The 24,749-nt window shown below is 41.1% G+C and overlaps 1 protein-coding gene across 1 annotated transcript in view; it reads left to right on the top strand.

Moving 5' to 3' along the window:
* Positions 1–24,749, top strand: part of VWA3B (von Willebrand factor A domain containing 3B) — a 207,997-nt gene that overhangs the window by 159,887 nt on the left and 23,361 nt on the right. The window contains exons 22-23 of the mRNA XM_027128900.1: positions 1,909–1,959; positions 10,519–10,723. Coding sequence (XP_026984701.1) covers positions 1,909–1,959; positions 10,519–10,723 — 256 coding nt within the window. The remainder of the gene's footprint in view (positions 1–1,908; positions 1,960–10,518; positions 10,724–24,749) is intronic.

Below are 24,749 nucleotides of genomic sequence, written 5' to 3'. Positions count from 1 at the left end.
CTTAGAGGCTTTCCCACGGTTGCCTTCAGGGACAGTGGAGCCGGGATTCACACACTCTCTGCTGCCCTCAGCTCACACCCACTCGCTTTTTCTGCCCTGTGTGCTTTGAAATAGTTCAGTGAAGGCGGAAAACAGAGGAATAATAGAGGTTATGGAAATACCCTCTTGGAAAAATATTTTCTGAAGAACCAAATTAAAATTAGAGACATGTCCTAGCTAATTGGACCCACATTCACCAACTGTTTCTGAGTGTCTAAGCCTCACCCTCCTTCAGAAGCTGGAGGGAATGAGCCTTAGTTATTCCTGGTCACTTTATACATATAGCTCACTTAATCCTCACAACTGCAAGGGTAGGTGGTGTTATCTTCGTTTTATCAATAAGAAAACAGTGTTTCAAAAAGTTATGTAACAGGTTCACATGGTGGCAAAGTGGAGACGCTGAAATTTGAACCCAGACCCACGTAGCTCCCAAGCCCTCATCACACCCCTAGCCTCCCTACTCTACTGCCTGCACTTTCAAGGTTTAGACTTAAAAGGATTTACAGTTTTGTTTTGTTTTGTTTTTTCCCCAGAAATGCACACAAGCCTTAGAAGCCCATTGTTTCATCAACCACATCATTAAAGAAAACCATTTCCAAATAGACCCCAAAGAACTAAAAACATCAAGAGACACAGGAGCCGAGCTGGCTTATTTCCCACTTCCTGACTCTTCCTGTCACTTACAGAGCGTTTACCTGTGCGAGACGCAGCTCCGTGTGCGGTGCACATAACTTGCTCATTGAGTCTGCACTGCAGCACTGGGAGGGAGGTACTGTGATCACCCCCTTTCTCCAGAAAAGTTGGCTACTGGCCCAAAGTCTCCCAGCTAATAAGAGGAGGAGCTAGCTGAGCTTTGGACCCAGGCAGTCTGGCTCCAGGGTCTGTGCTTTTCACCACCGTGCCAGACCCCCTTTCCACGATCTCACCAGGCCTGTGATGCGAGATCAGGGCAGGATAACACCACCCAAAGTGTGCTCCCAGAGCCCTGTGCCACGGGCGCTGGGTCCAAGGATTAGAAGCATGCCTCCTGGGGAGAGGCAGTATTCTCCCACCCCATTTTATTGAAGCTTTTTTGCTTCATGGAACACCAGCTCACAACCTGTGGAGCCAGTGTTCTGTGCCCTGTGCCCTAGTAAGCCTGATTTGGGTGATGATGTAGCACTGCAGAACTGGGCTGGAAGCTCTGGAAAAAGCACCACTGATTAGTAACAAGAAAAGGAGCTGTAACTACCTGATAGAAAGCACTGGCTCCAACTTCCTCCTTCCTTCTTGGGCTGCCAGCACCTCTCTGCAAACACGTTCGGTGAGCTTTAGTCTCAGCCCCACCAGCTCTCGGTGCTGGATAAGTAAGGCGCTTCATCTGTCTGCCCCGCTTAGCGGCTGCATTTGGAAAACAAGGAGATCAGGCTGGTTGATCTCTAAAGTGTGTCCCAATCCTCTTATTTATGACCCTATTAACCTTCTATTTTTGCTCTGAGAATCCAGACAGAAGAATGTCTACAGAAGGCAGGCTAAGGGCACACATATTTTTCCTTATGAAGAAAAGCAGTGGGTGTTTAGAAATACCTTCATGCAGAGATAATGAGGAACAGTTTGTTTGCTGCCTTTTCTCAGTCCGGGTTTTACCTGATCCAGCAGAGAGCTGTGCCCTCCTTTAATATTTAGCATGATTGCCCCAAAGCCCCGAGGCTTCTGCAGTGATGCTGAGCGTGGGAGACGCTCACATCCAATCTCTTTGAGCGAGTGGCAATGACATGGTCCAGCAGTGGTGGTGCTGCGGGCCTTGGGATCTCCCTGCCCGGGTTCAGCTTTTTGTCATGAAATGAACTGTTGCTCCTAAATAACTATTGTTGATTTTTTTTTAAACAGGCGCCTGAATAAAATTGTTTGGCAAGCATTATCTCAAGAGGAAAAAAAAAAGTAAGCCAGTTTCTTCTCACTTGTTAAAATTTTTTTAAATTTTGGTGAAATTCCCATAACTTACAATTAACAGTTTTTAAATGTACAATTCAGTGGTATTTGAGTTATTCAAAATGTTGTGCAAACCACCACCTCCCTCTAGTTTCAAAACTTTTTTATCATCTCAGAAAACACCTTGTACCCGTTAAGTAGTCCTTCCCCATTCCTCTCTCCCCCTCTGGTAACCACCAATCTGCTTTCTGTCTCTGTGAATCTGCGTATTCTGGATCTATCATATGAAAGGAATCACATATCATGTGACCTTTTGTGTCTGGCTTCTTTTACTTAGTTAATGTAAAAATTTAGTTAATGTAAATGTAAAATGTAAATGTAAAATTACTTAGTTAATGTAAAAATTTAATGTTTTCAAGGTGCCTCCAAGTTGTAAGCATATGTAGTATTTCCTTCCTTGTTACGCCTGAGTAATGATCCCTTGTATGTATATACCACAGTTTGTTTGTCCATTCTCCCATTGATGAATATTTGGGTTGTGTCTACTTTGGGGCTTTTATGAACAGTGCTGCAAAATACGTAGACGTTTCTGTGTGGACATGTGTTCTCATTTCTCTTGAGTACATACCTAGCCGTGGATATTCTGGGTCACAGAGTAATTCTGTGTTTAACTTTTTGAGGAACTGCCAAACTTCTCATTCACTTTCCGCAACTGCATCTTTTTACATTCCCACCTCGTACATACAGCAATGTATGAAGGTTCTTGTTTCTCCACATGGTTGCCGACCCTTGTTATTTTTCTCATTTTAAAAAACTGAAGTCGGGCTTCCCTGGTGGCGCAGTGGTTAAGAAACCGCCTGCCAATGCAGGGAACACGGGTTTGAGCCCTGGTCCGGGAAGATCCCCTTAGCGGAGCAGCTAAGCCTGTGCGCTACAACTACTGAGCCTGTGCTCTACAGCCCACGAGCCACAACTGCTGAGCCCATATGCCACAACTACTGAAGCCCACGCGCCTAGAGCCCATGCTGCACAATAAGAGAAGCCACCGCAATGAGAAGCCCATGCACCGCAACCAAGAGTAGCCCCCGCTCACCACAACTAAAGAAAGCCTGCGTGCAGCAACGAAGACCCAGTGCAGCCAATAAATAAATAAATAAATTTATATAAATAAATGATAATGTTTTGCTAGTAATATGGTGAGGCTATTTAGTTCTATATTCATAAGCAGAAATAATCGTGTAGTTTTCTTTTCTTTAGGATCTTTGTCTGGCATTGTTATCAGATGAATCTTGTCCTCATATAATATATTTGGAAGTGACTCCTCTCTTTTGTTTTTTTGGGATTGAATAGGATTGATGTTAATTGATCTTTTTATGTTTGGTAGAATTCATCAGTGAGGCCTTTTGGTCCTGGACTTTTCTTTGTTGGGGGATTTTTGATTACTGATTCAATGTCTTTATTATAGGCTGTTGAGATTGTCTATTTTGTGTGAAGTCAGTTTTGGTAATTTGTGTGTTTCTAGGAATTTGTCCATTTGTATAGATTATCTAATTTGAAAACATACAGTTGTTCATATTATTCCCTATAATCTTTTTAATTTTTGTAAGATCAATAGTAATGTCCTTGCTTTTGTTTCTGATTTTAGTAGTTCTGTCTTTTCTCCTTTTAGTCAGCCTAGCTAAAGCTTTGCCAATTTTGTTGATATTGTCAAAAACCAACTTTTCATTTTGTTGATTCTGTTATTTTTCTGTTCTCTCTTTTGTTTATCTCTGCTCTAATCTTTAATATTTCCTTCCTTCTGCTGGCTTTGGGTTTAGTTTTCTCTTCTTTTTCTTGTTCCTTAAGGTGTACACCTAGGTTGTTGATTTGAGATCTTTCTTTCTTTTTACTAGACATTTACAGCCAGAAATTTCCCTCTGACCATTGGCTTTGCTGCATCCCATGTGTTTTTATATGTTGTGTTTTCATTTTTATTTATCTCAACATATTTTCTAATTTCCAATTTCTAATAGTGATTTCTTCTTTGACCCATTGGTTGTTTAAGAGTGTGGTGTATATTTATATGTATATACTTCCAGTTTTCCAGTTTTATCTCTGTTATTATTTCTAGCTTCATTCCACTGTTCTGGAAAAGGTACTCTATATGATTTGATCTTTAAAATAATTTGAGAATTGCCTTATGACCTAACATATGGTCTATCCTGGAGAATGTTGCATGTGCATTTAAGAATACTTATTTTACTGTTGTTGGGTGAGGTGTTCTATATATAAGTCTAGTTGTTTTATAGTGTTTTCTAGTTCTCTGTTTCCTTTATGATCTTCTGTCTGGTTGTTCTATTATTGAAAGTGGGATATTGAAGTTTCCTTTTTGTACAACTGTCTATATCTTCCTTCGATTTTGTCAATGTTTGCTTCATATACTTTTGGACTCTGTTGATAGATGATATGTATTTACAGTTCTTATGTCTTCTTGATGATTTGACATTTTTATTAATATAAATAATGTCCTTCTTTTTCTCTTGTAAAAGTGTATGACTTAAGGTTAAAAAAAAAAGTGTATGACTTAAAATCTATTTTATCTGATATTAATATAATCATTCCAGCTCTCTTTTGGTTATTATTTGCATGGAATATCTTTTTTCATTTTATCATGTTCAACCTATTTGTGTCTTTAAGTCTAAAGTGGGTCTCTTTATAGTAGCATATAGTTGGATCATGGTTTTTTTAATCCATTCTGCCTGTCTCTGTCTTTTAACTGGTGAGTTTAATCCGTTTACATTTACAGTAACTACTTATAATGAAGGACTTACTTCTGTCATTGTGCTGTTTGTTTTGTATATGTCTTGTCTATTTTGTTTCTCAATTCCTCCAATATCGCCTTCTTTTGTATTTGATTTTTTTTCTAATGTATCATTGTGATCCCTCTTCATTTCCTTTTTTGCACAGTTTTTCATTATTTTCTTAATGATTACATGGAGATTACAGTTAACATCCTAAATTTATAACAAAGTAGTTTGAATTGATATCAACTTATTTCCAATAGTGTACATTATCTCTGTCTCTATCCAGCTCCATCCCCTCTTTATATTGTTATTGTCACAAATTACATCTTTTACATTATGTGTCCGTTAACATAGCTTTATAATCATTGTTTTATAATCATTGCATTTGTCTTTTAAATAATATAGGAAACAAAAGAGGAGTTACATACCAAAAATACAAGAATATTAGCTTTTATATTTACATATGTAGTCATCTTTGCCAGTCATCTTTATTTCTTCATATGGCCAGTGTAACTTGTCTTCCAGTGTCCTTTTATTTCATCCTGAAGAGCTCTCTTTAGCATTTCCTGTATGGGGAAGCCCTACTAGCAACAAACACCCTTAGCTTTTGTTATGTGTTAACAACTGTATTAATTTCTCCTTCATTTGTGAAGGATAGTTTTGCCAGATATAGAATCCTTGCTTGATAGTGTTTTCCTCTCAGCATTCTAAATATACCATATCAATGGGACATCTCTGGTGGTCCAGTGGTTAAGACTCCATGCTTCCAATGCAGGGGGCTTGGGTTCGATCCCTGTTCAGGGAACTAAGATCCCACATGCCATGCGGCGTGGCCTAAATAAATAAATAAATAAACAAACAAACAAACCCTATCACTGCCTTCTGGACTTCATGGTTTCTCATAAGAAATCAGCTGTTGATCTTATTGAGGATTTCTTGTTCATGAGCCACTTTTGTTCCTTTCAAGATTCTCTGTCTTTGTCTTTGTCTTTCAACAGTTTAATTATAGTATAGTGTCTTGGTATAGCTCTCTTTGAGTGTATTCTGCTTTTCATTCACTGTGCCTCTTGGATCGTGTAGATGTATGTCTTCCATCAAATTTGGAGAGTTTGGGGCCATTATTTCATTTTTGCCAAATATTTTCATGCTTTTCTCTCTCATTTCCTTTTGGCACTCTCATAATGCATATGTTGTTAAGCTTGATAGAATCCCATATGTCCTTTAGACTCTTCTTCATTTTTGTATTCTTTCTACTCCAGACACTATGTAATCTCATTTGATCTATCTGCAAGTTTGCTGATTCTTTCTCCTGCCTGCTCAAATCTACTGTTAAAACCCTCTAATGAATTTTTCATTTCACCTATAGTACTTTTCAGCTCTAGAATTTCTATTTGGTTCATTTTCATAATTTCTCTTTATTGATATTGTCTAGTTGTTCATATATCATTCTCAGGATTTCATTTAGTTCTTTGTCCATGGTTCCCTTCACCTCTTTGAGCATATTTAAGACAGTTATTTTAAAGTCTTTCTCTACCAAATCCAGTGTCTGGACTTCATCTGTCAGTTTCTTTTTTTCCATGTGAATGGGTTATATACTTCCATGTTTCTTTGTGTTCTTTGCAATTTTTTATTGAGAACAGAACATTGTGGACATTGTAACGTAGTAACTCTGGAAATTAGATTCTCTACCCTTCCCAGAAATTTCTGTTGTTGCCTGATGAAGGCTGCACTTGTCTGTTTAGTGTCTTTCCACACTGTTTTTGCAAAGACTATATTCCTTGTCATGTGTGTTCACTGAAGTATTGTTTCATCTCTGTGGTCAGCCAGTGACCTGACAGAGATTTCCCTAAATGCCAGCCTCTGTCTTCATCAAGCATTCCCCTGGATACTGTAAGTATTCAACTAGATTCCAGAATTTCAAAATAGCTAATTCTATCAATAGTTGTTTTGGTGAAAAGACAAATTCCTTGATTTCTCTACTCCACCACCTTTCATGACATCACTTCCCTCCTCACTATCTAAAGCAAGGTTTGAGTAAGTTATGAGGCCTTTATTATATTGAGATAGTTTCCTTCTATTCCTAGTTTCTTGAGTGTTTGACTTTTTAATCATGAAAGAGTGTTGAATTTTGTCATGATTTTGCTGTATCAATTGAGATGATCAAGTGGTTTTTTTCCTTCATTCTGTTACTGTGATGTATTATATTGATTCATTTTTGTATGTTGCATTCCAGGAATAAAATCTCACTCTTCATGGTGTTTAATCCTTTCATAATATGCTGTTGAATTTGGTTTGCTAGTATTGTGTTGAGGATTTTTGAATCAATGTTCACAAGGAATATTGGGCTGTAGTTTTCTTGCAGTATCTTTGTCTGCCTTTGGTATCAGGGTAATGCTGGCATCATAGAATGAGTTTCAGAATGTTCCCTGCTCTTAAATATTTGGAAGTATTTGAGGAGGATTGGTGTTAAATCTTCTCTGAATGTGTGGTAGCACTCTCCATGGAAGCTACATAGTGCTGAGCTCAAGCTTGTTGGAAATTATTTGATTACTGATTCAGTCTCCTTACTAGTTATAGGTCTGTTTAGATTTTTTATTTCTTCCTGATTCAGTCTTAGTTGGTTATAATTTTATAGGAATTTATCCATTTCCTCTAGGTTATCCATTTTGTTGGTGTATAATGGATCATAGGAGTCTTTTATGATCCTTTTTATTTCTGTGACAACAGTTGTAATGTTCACTGTTTCCTTTCTGATTCTAGTTACTTGAATCTTCTCTTTTTTCCTCTTAATCTAGCTAATAAGCATTTGTCAGTTTTGTTGTTCTTTCCAGAATCTAACTCTTAGTTTCATAGATTTTTTCTATTGTTTTTCTATACTCTATTTCACTTATTTCTGCTCTAATCCTTATTTCCTTCTTTCTGCTAACTTGGGTTTAGTTTAGTTTATTCTCCATTTTCCCAGTTCCTTTAGGTGTAAAGTTAGGTTGTTGATTTGAGATTTTTCCTCTTTTTTAATGTAAATATTTAGCACTATAAATTTCCCTCTTATGACTGCTTTTGCTATATCTTAGACATCTTGATATATTGTATTTTTATTTTAAAATATCTCAAGATATTTTATAATCTCCCTTAGGATTTCTTCTTTGACCCATTGGTTGTTTAAGAGTGGGTTGTTTAATTTCCACATATTTGTGTATTTTCCAGTTTTCCTTCTGCTAATGATTTCTAGTTTTATTCCATTGTTATTGGAGATTATACTTTATATGATTTTATCTTAAAAACCTTTAATACTTGTGTTCTTATATGTGGTTTATCCTGGAGAGAATGTTCCATGTGTACTTAAGAATATGTATTCTGCTCTTGGCTGGTGATGTGTTCTGTATATGTCTGTTAGGTCTAATTAATCTATAGTGTTTTTCAAGTCCTCTGTTTCTTTATTGGTCTTCTGTTTGGTGGTTCTATCCATTATTGAAAATGGAAATTGAAATCTCCTTTTATATTGTTTCTTTCTATTTCTCCCTTCAATTCTGTTAATGTTTGCTTCTATATTTGGGAGCTCTGAAATTAGGTGCATATATATTTATGATTGTCAAATCTTCCTGGTGGATAGACCCTTTCACCATTATATAATGTCCTTCTTTGTCCTTGTAACAATTTATGACTTAAACTAGTCATAATTTGCTAATTTATTTCTTCTGATTGATGAAGTGTGCTTTTGAAGCTCTCTAGTGAATTCTTCAGTTATTGTATTATTTTTCTATATATATCTTTATTGGAGTATAATTGCTTTACAATGTTGTGTTAGTTTCTGCCGTACAACAAAGTGAATCAGCTATATGTATACATATATCCCCATATCCCCTCTTGAGCCTCCCTCCCACTCTCCCTATCCAACCCCATTAGGTCGTCACAAAGTACCAAGCAGATCTCCCTGTGCAATGCAGCAGCTTCCCACTAGCCATCCATTTTGCTCAGTTATTGTATTCTTCAGATCCAGAATTTCTGTTTGGTTCTTTTTATAGTCTCTATATCTGTTGATATTCTCATTTTGTTCATGCATCATTTTCCTGATTTCATTTAGTTGTCTGTATTCTCCTTGAGCTCATTGAGCATTTTTAAGACAGTTATTTTCAGTTGTTTGTCAGGTAATTCATAGATCTCCTTTCTTTAGGGTAGATTTTCTGGAGATTATTTTGTTCCTTGGATTGGGCCATCTTTCTCTGTTTCTTTGTATGCCTTAGTATCTTTAGGCAATATTTGGGCATTTGATAAAACAAACACTTCTCCCAGTCTTTACAGATGGCTTCTTACAGGGGAAGACCTTCACCAATCATTCTGGCTAGAGATTCTGGGACCCTCTCACACCTTTTCTGGGGATATGTCTTCTCTAGGCTTGTGCATGTCATTTCCCAGTTGAAGAGGTTTTGCCCCTGTTTTTTTCTTAGGAACCCGTAATCTCTTGCTCTCCCTGGTGTCTGTCTTTAGTACGGCAGTATCTCTGGTGCTGTAACCACCCATGAAACTTGGCTTTGTTCTCAGCTGCCCCAACCTGGCATCCAAAGTATACTGCCATTTTTATCAACATTCTGAGTCAAGAGAGACAGAAGCCAGTCTCCCGGGAAGCCCCACAAAAGACCAAAATGTTGGATACATGTTGAATAGGAGTTTTCTCCCAGTTGCTCTGCAGTGTGCCAGGGAAGGGGAGGGGCTTGGCCAGACAAAATGCAACACATGTTCCTACTCGCTTCAATGCCTACTCTTGTTGGCTTTGTGGTGCTGGAGGGCAGGTACACTTTAACTGGTTTCTAGAATTCTCACAAAGGCAGTTTGGTCTTTATATGGTTAGTCAGCGTCTTTGTGGGGGAATGAGGGCCTGGGGTTTCTCATTTCACCACTTTGCTGACATCACACCAATTTAGATTTTTTAATAAGAATTTTTGCTGTCTTCTGTTGACAAGTTTGTTTGTGGATTGAGTCCTGTGAATGTACTGGTTTAACAGTGTGCTCTTCCAACACCCGACATCTAAAAAAATGCCATGACATTTTCAACAATAAGAGAATGACAATTATGAAATGTTTTTCCTCCCCCGTGTCCCTCAATCAGTCAATCTCTGTACCCTCTTCCATGAGTATCTGACTCATAAGTACTGGGACTGGAAACAGAATCCAGGACTTGGGACCTCCACACCCCACTGGGTTCCCCTGGAATCACACAGCTTGTTCATCAGCTGATAGAAAGTTTGGCTTCTGTTCTTTGTGTACCAAAACAGTGAAGCCAGAAAGTTTAGGTCTATTTAGGCTTACAAGAGGAGAGAAGATAAAAATAGCTAACATGAGCTAATAGGAGAATTACTGCACTGAGACAAATATTTGAGTTTAGTGGTTGCTTTGTTTTCCAGAGTCACTGCTAGGCATAGTTGTGTGAAATGTCTTTGAAACTCACTGTTGGTTCTGCCAAATGTTAGACCTAGGGAGAAAGGAATGGGTTCCAAATACGCTGAAAAAATTGTTGAAAAAATAACTTACGTGTATCAAACTTCTATAAAATCAGATCATCAAATTAGGTAATGGGGAAAAGTGCCTACCGTGACTCGGAGATGATTGTTTCTGACTTGCATAAACTACCAAAGCCAGAAGGCATGGCTGTGATTCTGTCAACTGACACCTGACATCTGCTTTGACAGATGTTTCTCAGGGGAGGGTTTACAGAAAAAACATCTTTCCATATGTTGTACTATGTTCTACTATGATCACTTTATGTTTCTCTTTCTTCTCCCTTTTTTAGGTTAGGTGCAAACAAACCAATGCGTTACTTAGAAAACAAGGCAGCTTTAAACAAGGCATTAGAACGGTTGAATTGGCCCATTTCATTGAAGGAGCTGTCAGTGCTGGAGAATGAAATCCTAGCTGGGAAAATGTATGTGCAGCAGGCCATGGAGCTCCAGGAGGCTGCCAAGAAGGAGAATCACGTGAGCAGGGCCCTTGAAGAGGTGTGTACCGTGGAGGTGTCTGTATTCCCTCCCTCCCTCCTTTCCCAAGCCCTTGCCATTCCTGTGCTGGCCTCCCCTCTCTCCCACCTCCCGCTGCACTGATTTCTAAGAGTTACAGCCAACCCACTTAAGGTCTCAGGACTTCTTTCAACAGAAAGGAAATGCCATTTGATTTTACTCTGGCCTTATTTTTTAAACAATACATGTTTTAATTGAAAAATAAATCTAAACAGAAGTATCGTGTAGTGATTAAAAGCCTGGACTTTGATATGAGCCGGACCAAAGGACTTTGATATGAGCCAGGCCAAAGTCCAGCCTCAGACCTACCACCTAATCCCTGTGTGATCTTGGCCAGTGACTCTGTCTCTCTAAACCTTAGGGTTTTTTTTTAAATCTGTAAAATAAGAGTGTTAATAGTATCTGCCTCATAGGCTTGTTACGGAAGCAAAATGAGCATTTAAAGTACTTAGTATTGAAAGCTCCCCACATAAGTGTTTGCAATTATTATTACTAGTAAAACAGACCTTCTACAAGGAAAATTTATTTTCTGGCAGCCATATTATTTATTACCACTTTGTATCATTTACTTTTAATTGTTTCTTTTCCTTGAATAAATTTTACACAGAATTGCAGTTAGAGTATCCGTAATCATTTCATGGTCTGCTTTTCAACGTTTCATATATTTTCTCGGTGTTTTTGCTGAATCATCAGACTGATATTTTTTGTGGTTACATAATATTCCATGGTGTGTAAGTGCCCTGATTTGTTTAACTCTTCACTGGATGTTGGGCATTTGAGGGTTTTTTCCAATTTTCTTCTCTTTCACATCATGTTTTATTGCTTCTATAGTGCATATAGTTGAACTATTTTGCTAGGATAAATTCTTAGGTGTGGGATTCTTGGACCAAAGGACATGAACATTTGGGGGCTCTAAATACTTGCTGCCTGTGTAATATCCTCTTTCTGACTATAGTAGGGTGTGTGTAAACCTGGAACAGTTCTTCCAGAATCTTACTGAGTTCTATATAATTTTAATATATTTACCATATGATAATCTAAAAGATATATCCAAGGAACTGACCTTTGAGATTCATCTTTTTTGATTTCAGTCTTTGCTAAGTGATACCAGCTTTGCCTGGTTTTAAATTCTGTATTTGCTGTTCTAGATTCTTGTGTTTTATTTGCTTATTTTTATTTAAATTTATTTTTCCCCTGCAAATGGCTTTTTTTCCTTCAGTGTAGAAAGCGATTTCTTTTGTGCAGAGTGCAAAAGTTTTATCATATCTTTACTTATATTTTTGTTTTTATTTATTTATTTATATATATTGGGAGGGGTGGTCGTTTTTATTCAAAGTGACCTCCTCAAAGAGTTATTCAGTCTTTCCTTGGAAGGCACCATCTGATGACCCCAAACACGTGGCTGTATATTGGCCTTCCTCACGTAGGTGCCCTGTAAACACCGAGAATCAAGAAGACTGAATTCAAATGAATTCAATCCCTCTCCCTGGAAATCTGCTCTTCTTTTCCTCACGCTTCTTCCTCTCTGTTCTTTCATTTATTCGTTGAAATACGTATGAGTTCCTATGAGGTACCAAGCCCTATTCTAGGCACTACAGGTACCTAAACACATGGACCAGGTCCCACTCTTATTCTAGTTGAGGTGAACAGATAGGTTCTAAATGATGGACTTTCGCATGTTGAGCTCTGGTGACATTACTGCCTAACAGCAGAATTTGCAAGCATTATTCTTTTATCTATACTTTATATTAAATGTTAAAATGGGAAGTGTTGCTAATGCAGTGAAAAGAAGCCTTCTTGTGTTTCAGGGCGTAGTGTAGTCTCCTGAATTTGTGGGAATCAAAAGCTCATTGTTCGTGGGATGTGAATTAATTGCTCTATTTTTTTATTCCCTTGTCCACAGAGTGGGAATTAAAATAATTTCCACAATTTCTTCATCCAAAAACATTTGTTCACTCCCGACTATGGATCAGATTCTGTCCTTGGCACAGGTGGTCTCAGCCTGCCACATTCTTCTTTCTTTCCTTGGGGCCTCCCAAGGTGATACTATACATTGGACACAAAATAGGGGTTTGTTAACAGCAATGGAGACATGGATCCAGCCTAGTGGAGGAGACATACTGGCATAGAACGTAACCTATGTGAGAGCTGAGGTCTTGTCTGGCCTTACTTGTAGCTGTATCCATAGCTACATTCACTGAGAATGATGCCTGGCACACAGTGGACACGCAAAAATATTTATTGAAGGAATGAGACCCAGATCCTTATAGCAGAGTATTATAAATATGACAACAGAGGCGTAGCCATAGAACAACTGGAAGATGGGAAGAAGCGAACGATTCTGGCTGAGGCGTTGAGGAGGTCTTCATGGAGGGGATGATTGAATTTGGTCTGGAAGGATGTGTAGGAATTTGAGGGGGAGAGTGTGAGAAATGTTCTGAGTGAGAGAAACTGTTTGTGCAAAGGCAGGAAGGTGGAAAGAGCATGGCATGTTCACCAGGGGCGTGGCAGGAGACAAGACGGGAAAGGGAAGATGGCCCCAGAATACAAGGAACTTGGAAATCTCCCCTAGGATCAGGAACCAAGCCTGTAGGAAGTGGGTACCAGCGAGGGCTTTTCAGCAAGTGGAGGACATGAGCAGATTTGTGTCTTGGAAAGATTTTTTTGGCAGCAAGATGAGGCTCAGTGTAGGGGGGGAAGACCAAAACCAGGTGCAGCCTCCACTGAGAGGTGTTGAGTCCTTGAGTCAAGCCGGTACAGTGGGGAGGAAATGGGTGAAAGAGATACCAGTTGGTGGAAAGTGAATGTGTGGGGTGAGCCAGAGGGCAACGTTGAGGATACCCACAAACTTCCCGTCTTGGACAACTGGGAGACAGAGGCACGGTTAGCCACCACATCCGTGTCACCTCTGCTCCGCAGAGAGACAGCCCTTCTAAACACCCTGTCATTCTCTAACCCCTTCCCACGTTTTTGTTTTCTTCACAGCACGTTTCACCACCTGCCATCATGTACGTATTTGTTCATCATCTGTCTCCTCCGCTGGAATGAGGGTGGGACTTGGTCCGTTGTGTTCTGGGTATACCTAGTGTTGCTGCAGTATCGCGTGGCACCTTGTAGGCACTCCCAGGTATTCGAATGAATACATGAATGAAAGAACAAGAGGAAGAGGTACCATGGGAGGCAGAGCGGATTTTCAGGGAAAGGTAACTCACTTTAGGTCCTCTTGATCCTTAGATGTCCACAGGGCATCCCGGCGAGAAAGCCCGATAGGCAGCCATGTGTTTGGAGCTTAGGAGAGAAGTCCATGTTACAGAGATAGATTTGGAGGTCATTGGAGGTGCTGAGAAAGGAAGAGGAGACTGTGGAAAGGGCCAAGACAGGAAAGCTAGAGGAGCAGAAGGCGCAGGGTAGGGAGCTATGATGTCAGAGCCTGAGGAGGAGAGATGGCAAGAGCCCTGGGTCTGGAGTCAGACAGACCTGAATGCAAGTCTCAGTACTTCCAGATGTGGACCTTCCTTAGGCACTCTAAGCCTAGATCCCTCATCCTTAAATTAGAAAAATCATAGTAGCCACCTGCAAGATGGTTGTGAGACAACGCGCGTAATATGCTGAGTACGGCATGCCACGCTAAATGCTCAACAGGAAATGCCCTCAACCCACCTTGCCCGTCATTGCTGTTTCCGTTGTTAAAATATTACTGAGGAGTTTGGAAAGTCAGACAGGATGATGTCTGAAAACCATTTGATTTTCAAGAGGGAGATCATTAGTGATCTTAGCCAGAACAACTTCGGTGGCATTTTGGGAGTGGGAGCCAGTGTGCAGAGGATGGAGAAGTAGAGAGCAGTGGAGAAAGTAAATACCGGAAGTGCACTTTTTGTTCAAGATCTTCCTAGAAAGCAAAGGAGAAACAATGGAGGGAACTTGCTGTGGGAGCCAGAGTGAGGAAGACATTGAGTTTGTGTGATGGTATTGATGGGTCCACTGCTGCCCCCTTTCTTGGTCGGGGGCTAAGGCTGTCCTTTCACTGCCCTGTCCCTACATAGGGTGACCAAAGCCCCCACTGTCAGTTCAGGAAAGCACCCATGTGCCCAGGACAATAGTCCGTAGGTAATGAATGGGCGGGGAGGGGTCCATAGTTGGCAGCTCATCTACAGAGTTCTTTCCACTCTCAACATGGCCCTCTGCAATGGAAGGTTTTCTGTATTATTTTCTTAAAACGGTACTTCTCCTTACCATGTGTGATGTATCGTGTGGTATTTTTATTCCATTTTTATTGTGCTCTGTTGAGTTGATTTCATGACCTGCTAACAAGTCTCATCCTTCAGCGTGAGAAATGGTTCGGACCAAAGCTCAAGATTGCCAGGCCTTTTGCGATCCTGCGGTGAAAATGCATCACAGGTGCAAGGCATTTTTATTGACTCATATAAAAAAGTCTCACTTTAAATGTTTTTAGCAGAGGCCGAAGATTTTGATCAATGACTGTAATTTGGAGAGGAAGAAACCTGTTTTTCATTAAGACCCCCTAAAGTTTATTGATAAGAAGTAACAAAAGGTGATCAAAGTTGGTCGGAATGGGATGCCCAATCAGAAATGCCCACGTGTGTTCAGAAGGGAGTGGTCACTGTTTGATCCACTCCAGAATATGTTATGGAGTCTGGAGGTCTGTGGCTCTCTGATTCTTTCCCCTACAGTACGCTGGCACCCACAGTGGCTGTCCTATTGGTTCCTGAGTTTGGGACAGCTTCCTGATTTTTCTGCTGGTGAGGATCAGAGGTGGGGAGAAGTGGCCATACATGCCAGTGTCTGGCTAGAATGCGCCCTGCTTTTTCCACTCAGGCTTTCACTGGCAGTCCCTTGCTGGCCCCAGGATCAGACGTAGGGCAAGCATCATTATCCCACCTGCTCTGCCCAGCACCTTATACGGGACACATTCCATGATTAATTGTCCCTCCCTATTTCTGTAATCCCCTAGTTTTGTGGCATCCCTGGAGACAGGTGCTTGGCTCACTGACTGCATAATGAAAGATCTTAACTCTGAAATTGTAAATGCCACTTGAAAGCTCCCTTCACGAGCACCCTTCTTGTTGCCGTGATTGCAGAGTCCAACGTCACTGGCCACTCCCGAGCCCTCGGAGCTGCAGTATGGTGGAAATCACCAAGGACATCTGAGTTGTAATTAAACTTCCCAAGTTTTCGCTGGGAGCCTGGTCTAGGGCAGCTCCAGCTATGTTGTCCTGCAGCATTTCCTTAGTAAATAAGGATTGTTCTCCAGAGCAAATCCCACAGAATCCAGGCCCAGAAAGATCCAATGGGCTTTCTGCACCCAACCTTGGCTGCCTTGAAAAACTCGGAGGCAGAAAATCTTGTTAAATTCTAAGTAGCTCTAAACAACCCTAAGAGAGGCCTCGGAAATGTACTTACACAGCTGGCTGCACGTGGTTACTTTTCCAAGTTGAGACTGGCAAGGAATGTGGAGTCTCTAGCTTTGAAGAATGACTAATTGAGTGGTCCACTCCATGGAAAACTGTCAGAGAGTGTTAGGAAAATGCACAGCAGGAGGGAGGATATGGGTGAGGTGGGGTGAGATGGGAATGGGAGAATGAAGGGACGAAAAGAGACCACTTGGATTTGAAAACATTATATTGGGTTGTGACTTTGACACTACACAGGAGAACATTAGTTGGGGAGACTTAGAGAGAAATTTCTTTGAGTTGTATATAAAATGAAGTCAGAATAAGTAGCGTCCTTTGTTATATCTGCTCCCAAATAATAATTGGACCAGTTGTCATTCTTGCATTGTAACCCATCCTTTTGCAGCTCTCATTATTCCCTCTTTAAGGGGAGAACGGAGGCATCACACCTTAACCCTTTATGACTAGCCAGCCTTTCTCATTCCACAAGTAAAACCTTTAGTCTCTTCTGCTGATACTTGGGTCTGGTAGGAGGACTGACTCCTTAGTGACAGTGACACAGAAGATCCCCTGGTGCAAGGGTGGGGAATTAGCAGGTGTGGGTTGTGCATCAGTGATGCCATCACACAAAGAGTGACACGTGCACGTTCAGGCCAGTGCCTTGGTGATACATTAACATACGGAAACCAGACCCCCGATGGGTTCCTGAGAAATAATGGTAGGACATGTGACCAGGGTGAGACTGAAATCCCAGAGAGAGTGAGGTGCCTGGATGGGATGGGCGAGGATGCCAAAGAGAAGATGCTGCCGTGCCGTGATCGTGCCCCAGTTAGCTGGGGATTTAAGGAGAGGATCCTACTCAGGAAGACCAGCCACTGAAGGAAATTCACAGAAGGGAAGAAAAACTCCCACCAACTCTAAATAGTATCCAGAAAGGTTTCTGTCTAGTATCCTGATGTTTAGGAGTGGGAAGGAGGGTATCAGCTCCAGGGACAAAAATCACTGCCAGATTGTCTTTTCATTCTAAAGCTGAGGACAGCCATCCTGGGTGGGGATTTCAGCTGGGTGGACCCTAGCACTCTTCTGCCACAAGGCTCATCTTTTTTCATTGGCATAAGTTCTACCCTAAACAGGTTTGGGGATGGTCATTGACCTCCCAGTCTGAAGGAGGAGAACTGAATGTGGAGGGCTTATCAGGAGGGTCCAGGCAGTAAACAGAATCCCATTCAGTCACTTCAAGTGAAGAAACATTAATGAAGGGACTATTTGCAGAGGCGGAGGCAGGTCTAAGGCAGCCAAAAGGGGATTTCACCCCAGCACTGGCAATAGCAGGAAGTTGTCACCACCCCCAGACTTGAAGGGTGGAGAGGGAAATAGTGCTACTGGAGCCTGTAAGAGCGAAGTCCACTAGCCAGAGCAGGGGGTATTCCTAGAGAGACAAAGGGCACGGAGGGAGCCCAGAGCCAATACCCCTGTCTTCCTCCCCCTGCTGCCCTCCAACCTCTCGCCTCCCATTGGCTCAGCCTATTGGAAAGTCAGCCAACAAGAGAAATTGGGTCATGTTGTCCTTGGGGGTCAGCCTCCTGGGGCATGGAGCAGGGCAGGGAATGGACCTGGGGGCAGATGGATGGCCCAGAGTAACCAGCACAGAGATCTCTTGAAAAGTTTTCTTAAAGGCTCAGCATTTCTTTTTATGCCATCACCTCGTGTGAGGTATCTGTATACAACCACAGCAGACAGCTGGCGGTGGTCCACGCTGCAGGCAATGACACAGAAGCGGCTCCAGTGTATGGCTGTGGTGCATCTCTGGAGTAGCTGCCTGTAGATAACTATGTCAGTAACATCCGAATTGCAGGCCACAGCGCTGTAGTAATTTTCAGGTTTAAATACTTAAAACATTCCAAGTTTTTCTCTCTTTGATTCTTCCCTAAAAGAGCAACAAGGGAGTGTTCCCTGAGAAGATGTTGCAAGTGTGCTCTTCAAGCTAGGGAGATCGTTCGATTCAGCATCTAATGCATATTTATTAGGTTCCTTTGCTACTACCAAAAAAAAACCCACCCAAAATAAGTTCAGCCTCCCACAAAAGCCCTTTGAGTTGCTATTGACTGAGATTTGACTGGAGATTTTACTGTCAGAGTGGTTAAGTCTTTTCCCTTGCTCAGTGCTGGGGACCTGTCTGGGGGCTGTCTGGTAGTTCAGGGCATCATCCTGTAATTGTTTCCTGTGCTTCCTAAGCAGCCCCTCACACAGCACAGGAACCACATCGGGAAGAGGGGAAGGCCAAGCAGCTCACCAGTCCTGATCTGCTCAGGAAGCAGCCCCCGGAGAGGGGAAGTGGAAACCCGCACAGAAGTTTTGGGGACACGTGTTGCTCACGCTGTGTTTCCTAAAGTTATGGTGTTCCCTGAGGAGGAGGGGGAAACAGCTCGGAACAAGCACGTCCCTATGCTGCTTTGGATTTTAAAGCACGGCTAAGCGCCTGAGGCTTCTGAAAGGGGACGATAATTCTCTCTGCACGTCCTCCTGGCCGCAGCTTCCGCCTTAAGCCTTGGGCTCACACACGGTGTCCTCAGGGTCCCCGGGAGCCCAGCGCCGACCTGCTGTGCTTGTGAGAGGTCTTGCAAGGAGTCTTAGCTTCCTCTTCAGACCGGAGGGGCTGAGGCAGGAAATTCCACCTAGAGCTTCACTTCTTTAGCCTTATGGTTTGACTCCTGTTAAAATGCAAATAGCCTATCCAAGTCCTTTCAATTCTTTACCATCTGCTGCCTAGAGGGGCTGGGCAGGAGTTTGCCATCCCTGATTTATGTTTTCCTGTAAGGTCTTTTTCTCATTTTCTCTCCAGAACCCATTTCCAAAAGGGATGCAGACCCTGGATACTCTCATGGTGGAGAAACCCCTCTAAATCTAAATGAAGGGAGAGACAGTGAATGTCAGAAAATGCTCCAGGCTGGCTCTGTCCTCCTCACCGAGGTTTAAAAAGAGTTGAATTATTCAGAGACAGTTTGCAAGTATTCTGGTCTTATAATTAGGTATCCTAGCGAGAGGAAAGGTCAGAACATGCCTGACGCTACGTGTATTATCTTGATTAGCACGGTCACAGACTTTACTTGGCTTTAAGGACAAAGCATGGACAGACAAGCCATTGGAACCGCCGCTAGTACAGTTTAGGGATTGGGTCCAGCAGAGTCCAGTGATTTGGGGCAGGAAAAAATATAGTGGTTTTACGACAAGATTTTGAGCCGAAGACTAGTTCTAGTTACATCATGGAAGTGCATTGTGTACCTGATGTGAAAACATGTCGTTTGTTAAATGGAAAATTCTAAAGCATCAAACATTTAGTAACTTTACTCCACCAGTGCAAACCTGAGAGCATGACCTTGAAACTAAGTAATGAAATGAAAGGAGGGTAGACCATGTTGGATCCTGATCTGCACCCTCTGATAATTGAATCTGGCAAAGAAGTGAATTGGATTCTCTGAATTTTGGAGACAAGGCAAAATCAAATTATCCGGTGGACAGCATCCCTAACTGCCAGCATCATTGCCTATCTGACTTCCTCACTGAAACTGGCACGCAGTGACTCCCAGGCACTTGAACCTAGAGATGGGTCAGCTTATTTATCTAGTGCTAGCATTTCTTGTTCTCTCATTCTCCATCCCCTTGTCCTCCATAGATTTCTTTTTTTAAATTTATTTTTGTAAAGAATGTTATTTTATTTTATTTTTAATTTTAATTTTATTTTATTTTTGGCCGCACCGTGCAGCATGTGGGATCTTAGCTCCTGGACCAGGGATCGAACCCACACCCCCGGCATTGGAAGTGCAGAGTCTTAACCACTGGACTGCCAGGGAAGTCCCCATAGATTTCATTTTAAAGCCCAGTAGCATGCTTGTCTTGTGCACGTGCATAGGTGACTGATGGCAGGAAAGGAACAGGGAAGCTAATGTCCTCTAGTATGGGCTGTAAGGGGTCTCTAAAGTCTTTGGCAAGACTCAAAAACAGCGGGATATCATCTTTCTGGAAAGGTGCTGTCAACTTTGTGGCTGAAGGGATGGTGTGTCTAGCTGCCCTGATCGATGTCCTTCCATCCTGGGAGACCAATGCTCTATTTCTGTGAATGAACCATTGTATTAATGCTGGCCCCGTTGATTTGTTTCACCACGGCTTCTCTGCTCTATCTGTGGTGTAGCTGAGTTGCCTCTGCAGGGATATGGAAGAATCACTGAGTGTACAGTGAACAGTTCCTTCCATAAAGCTACGTGCTGTGGAAACAGCCAGAAATGAATTCTTGCCAATAGTAGTAACTGTTGGAAACAAGAGCAGAGTGAATGTGAGTACGCAAAGCCCTTTAGTAGCTGTAATGATTCTTTCAGGTAAACTCACAGATGTGTGAATGACTCGAATGGGAGGTGATACTTTTCAGCGATTTAAAAAGGCAGTTTCTTAGGTGGCATTTTCAGTGTGTTAAAAATGAACACCGGCAGCCCTCTGTATCGCTTCCGTCCGTTGCTGCTGCCCTTGCAGGGAAGGTCCTCACAGAGTGAGTGGTTTTCCTATATCAGATGAATTGGGAAGTGAGTGACAACTCACTTGAGGTCCCTGATGATTTCTGGCAACTGACTTCAGATTTGTACACGTGAAACTGTAGAAAGCAGTCACATTGGTTAGCTTCTGGCTAGTATATTGAGAGAATCAGTATTTGGAATCCAGAGATTAAAAGGGGCTATTCAAATAAATTATGTGATTACACTCATTTAGAATTTTGAAAAGGAGTTTTAAATGTATCTAGGCATAGGTTCTAATAAATGTCTGGTCTGTTGATGAAATCTAAAGGGGAAAAATCGCTTTCTGGAATCGATGTGGACATCTTTTGTAGTAACAGGTTGTTACTGGTCTGGAGGTGATAAGACTGTCTGATGCCTCAGGGACCAACAGCACCTCCCTGGCTGATTGGTCTTTGATATGAACACTGATGGTGTGAAGTAAGGTAGCTTTGGAGGTTCACTTTATGTACAGGTGAGGTATTTATGCAACAGCTGATGGAATTTGGCTTATTCCAAATTCTCAAGATTCTAAATTGTATCAATAATGAGAATATACTGTACATGGAATCTTCCATCGAGGAACTGACTGTAGGAAACTGGCGTGGGCATCTATTTGGAGTATTATGATGGAAAACACTGCTATTCATGTCACAGTTCTGGCCATTACATTTCCCTTATATTGTAAAAACTACAAGCAAGGGTATCCTGCTTGTGTTCCTGTCCACGTACACACATAGCCTGACAGTTTTCCCAGCACTGCAGAAAGGCTAGTAAGGCCTAGACTCTCCTGGACAGATATGAGAGGATGTTAGAGATCATTTATTTTATCCCCGTATTTTGCACATGTAGAAACTGAAGCCCAGAAATGTGAACAGACTGCCCAAAGTCACACAGCCACCTGGACAGCACTCAGTCCCATTTCTCCTGTCCCCTGGTCCAGTCTCCTCCCTTTGAGGCCATTTCAGATGGGCAGGAGGTCATTCTGATTGCCCACGGGAAGGAGTGCTTAGGTTTCTTCTCTGGGTGAAGCCCAGGAACAGGCAGATGACATTCACCAGCTACCAATGATGTTGGGCCATCCTCTTTGACGTATTGAGTACATCTGTAAAAATAGGAATTCCATGAGAATAGAGGGTCCCCAGCAAAATTCAACTAGATGGGAACATCATAAACAAAAGGGTGGTGTTCATCTTACATTTTTGTCTGTGACCACATAGGCTACAAGCAACACAGGTCTGAAGACTTGATCATATCCCACCATCCTGCAAGAGACTTTAAGCCCTTAGTTCATTATTTCTTCCCTGAGGACCTAGCTCTAACTTTTCAGCTCCCAGGAAATAAAGCATACTCCCACTTCTTTTAGTGAACCTGAAAAGTATCACCAAACAGATACAAATGATAGATGGCTGCAAAATGCTCAGTTATGTCAGGGCACCAGGGAAATGAGCTGCAGGTTTCAGGACCCCAAACCATACTGAACATGAATCATGACCCAGGAGTAAGTGGTGTTCACACCACCTGAAGTTATTTAAATTTTCATTGTCAATTGCCTCATAAATTAGAGGCTTGCTTAAGTGAAGACCAGCAGATGAACTCATAAAATATGCATCGAATACTTTATTGACGATATAGCTATAGCAGTGCAAAAAAGATGGCATCAAAGTGCATGTGAAAACAGTTTATATTGGCTTTGTGTCATGGAGAAGAGGGTCACTTGATGGTCTGCAAAGATGAGAAGCTGGTGAATGATGTCACTGGGTGCTTTGATTGGGTTGGAGGACTAATTTCTTTGAGAAATCCAAAAATTAGTAAGTTAAGGGTCAAGAAAGGAAAAAAAGGAAAAAAATCTGGGTGGGAAAACCCCCATTTTCTACAATACAGCAATTTGAAGAAAAAGGCCTATTTTGTTTATTTTTTGATTTAAGAGTAGATTCAGAAACTTCTATGTTCATTTGCTTCTTCAGCCCACTATCTGCAAAATACCTTGAGCAGTTACACAGAGGAAACAAGAAGTAGATGGCTGCCTATTTTAACCTTTTTTAAAAAGGCAGATGTATACAAATATAATTTTCACACCATAAAATTCGCCTATTTCAATTCAGTGATCTTTAGCAAAACTGACAGAGCTTCAACCACCACTACAATCCAGTTTCAGCACATTTCCATCACCCAGAAAAGATCCCTCATGCCTATTTGGAGTCAGTCTCCATTTACACCTCAAGCCCCAGGTAACCACTAATCAATTTCTGTCTCTATAAATTTGTGTTTTCTGTAAGTTTCGTATATAAATGGCTGAGTAACATTCCATTCCATTGATATACCACATTTTGTTTACCCATGTCCCCAGTCCACTGACGTTTGGATTATTTCCATCTTTCCATTACTGTGAATAATGCTGATATGAACACTCACATACAAGTGTTTGTGTGATAAAAATTTCTGTTTCTCTTGGCTAGATGTCTAATAGTGGTATTTCCAGGGCAGATAGTAATTTTATGTTTAATTTTTAAAGAAACTGCCAAAAGCTTTTCCAAAGTGTCAAAAATCAATTGACCATAAATGTAAGGATTTATTTCTGGACTCTGAATACTGTTCCACTGATCATATGACTATCCTTAATTCAGGACCACACTTTCTTGATTACTGAAGGTTTACAGTAAGTTTTGAAATTAAGAAGAGTAAGTCCGCCAGATTTGTTCTTTTTCAAAATGATTTTGGCTCTTCTGGGTCATTTACATTTATGTGTAAATTTTAAGATCGGCATCGCAATTTTGGCCAAAAAAAAATTCCTGGGATTTTGTTTGATTTATGTAGAATCTATAGATCAGTTTGGTAAAAATGACTATTTTAACAATTTCAAGTTTCCTTGTCCATGAACATGATATTCAACTTCTTAGATCTGTCATTTCTCTCAGCAGGGTTTTGTAGGTTTCAGTGTACGAGCTTTTCATATATTTTTGATAAATTTATTCCTTAGTCTGTTCTTTTTGGTTCTATAAATGGAATTCCTCTCTTAATTTTGTTTTCACACTGTTCGTTACTAGTACTTAGAAATACAATGTTTTCTTTTTTGTGTATTTAACTTGCATCATGACGTCTTGCAAAACTTGTTAACTCTAGTAGTGTTTATGTGCTTTCCTCAGGGTTTTCCACATATAGGGTTATATCATTTATGAAGAAAGACAACTTTACCCGCTCCTTTCCAATCTGGATGCCTTTATTTTTTTCTTGCCTGATTGCACTGGCTACAACATCAAGTACAATGTTAAGTAGAAGTTGCAAGAGTACCTGGCCTCGTTTCTGATCTTAAGGGGAAATCATCCCATATTTCACCATTAAGTGTCATGCTTGCTGTAGGCTTCTTACAGATGCTTTTCATCAAGTTGAGGAAGTCTCCTTCTATTCCTGGTTTGTTGAGCGTCTTTATCATGAAAGGCTGTTGGATTTTGTCAGATGCGCCTTCTTCATGCATTAAGATAATAATACGGTTTTATTCTTTACTGTATTAATTTGGAGTATTACATTAATTGTGGATGCATAATTATGGATGTTAAATTAGCTTTGCATTCCTTGGATGACTCCTACTTGGTCATTGTGTGTAATTCTTCTCATATGTTGCTGGACTTTTTGCTGATATTTTCTTAAGAGATATTTGCATCTATATTCATGAGGAATATAGGACTGTAGTGTTCTTTTTCTTGTGATGTCTTTGCCTGTTTTGGTATTGGGGTAATACTTGGCCTTCCCTTTTCTAATATAAGTGACCTTCCCAGTAATTTCTGGTTTCCTAGGGTTCCTCTTTTCAATCCTTCAGCCAGAAATCCAGGGTTTTATGTCCCTAACTCAGTCGCGTGCTTCCACATATTGTGCTTGCCTTTGGGACCAAACAGAGGCTAGATACATAGAGAGAGAGAACAGTGGGGGTTCACCCACCCTGTTGGAGCAAGAAGATTCCACTCCTGCAGGGTTTTGGCTCCTGCAGGCTCGTATTGCCAACACTGCTGCCACTGCACAGAATTGCTTAGGGACTTAGGTCTGAGTATGGAGGGAGAA

The sequence above is a fragment of the Aethalodelphis obliquidens genome, unplaced genomic scaffold (genome assembly GCF_003676395.1).
Source record: "Aethalodelphis obliquidens isolate GAN/ISIS:26980383/991018 unplaced genomic scaffold, ASM367639v1 scaffold35, whole genome shotgun sequence".
Lineage (NCBI taxonomy): Eukaryota > Metazoa > Chordata > Mammalia > Artiodactyla > Delphinidae > Aethalodelphis > Aethalodelphis obliquidens.
This window is presented reverse-complemented; position numbering and strand designations above follow the sequence as displayed.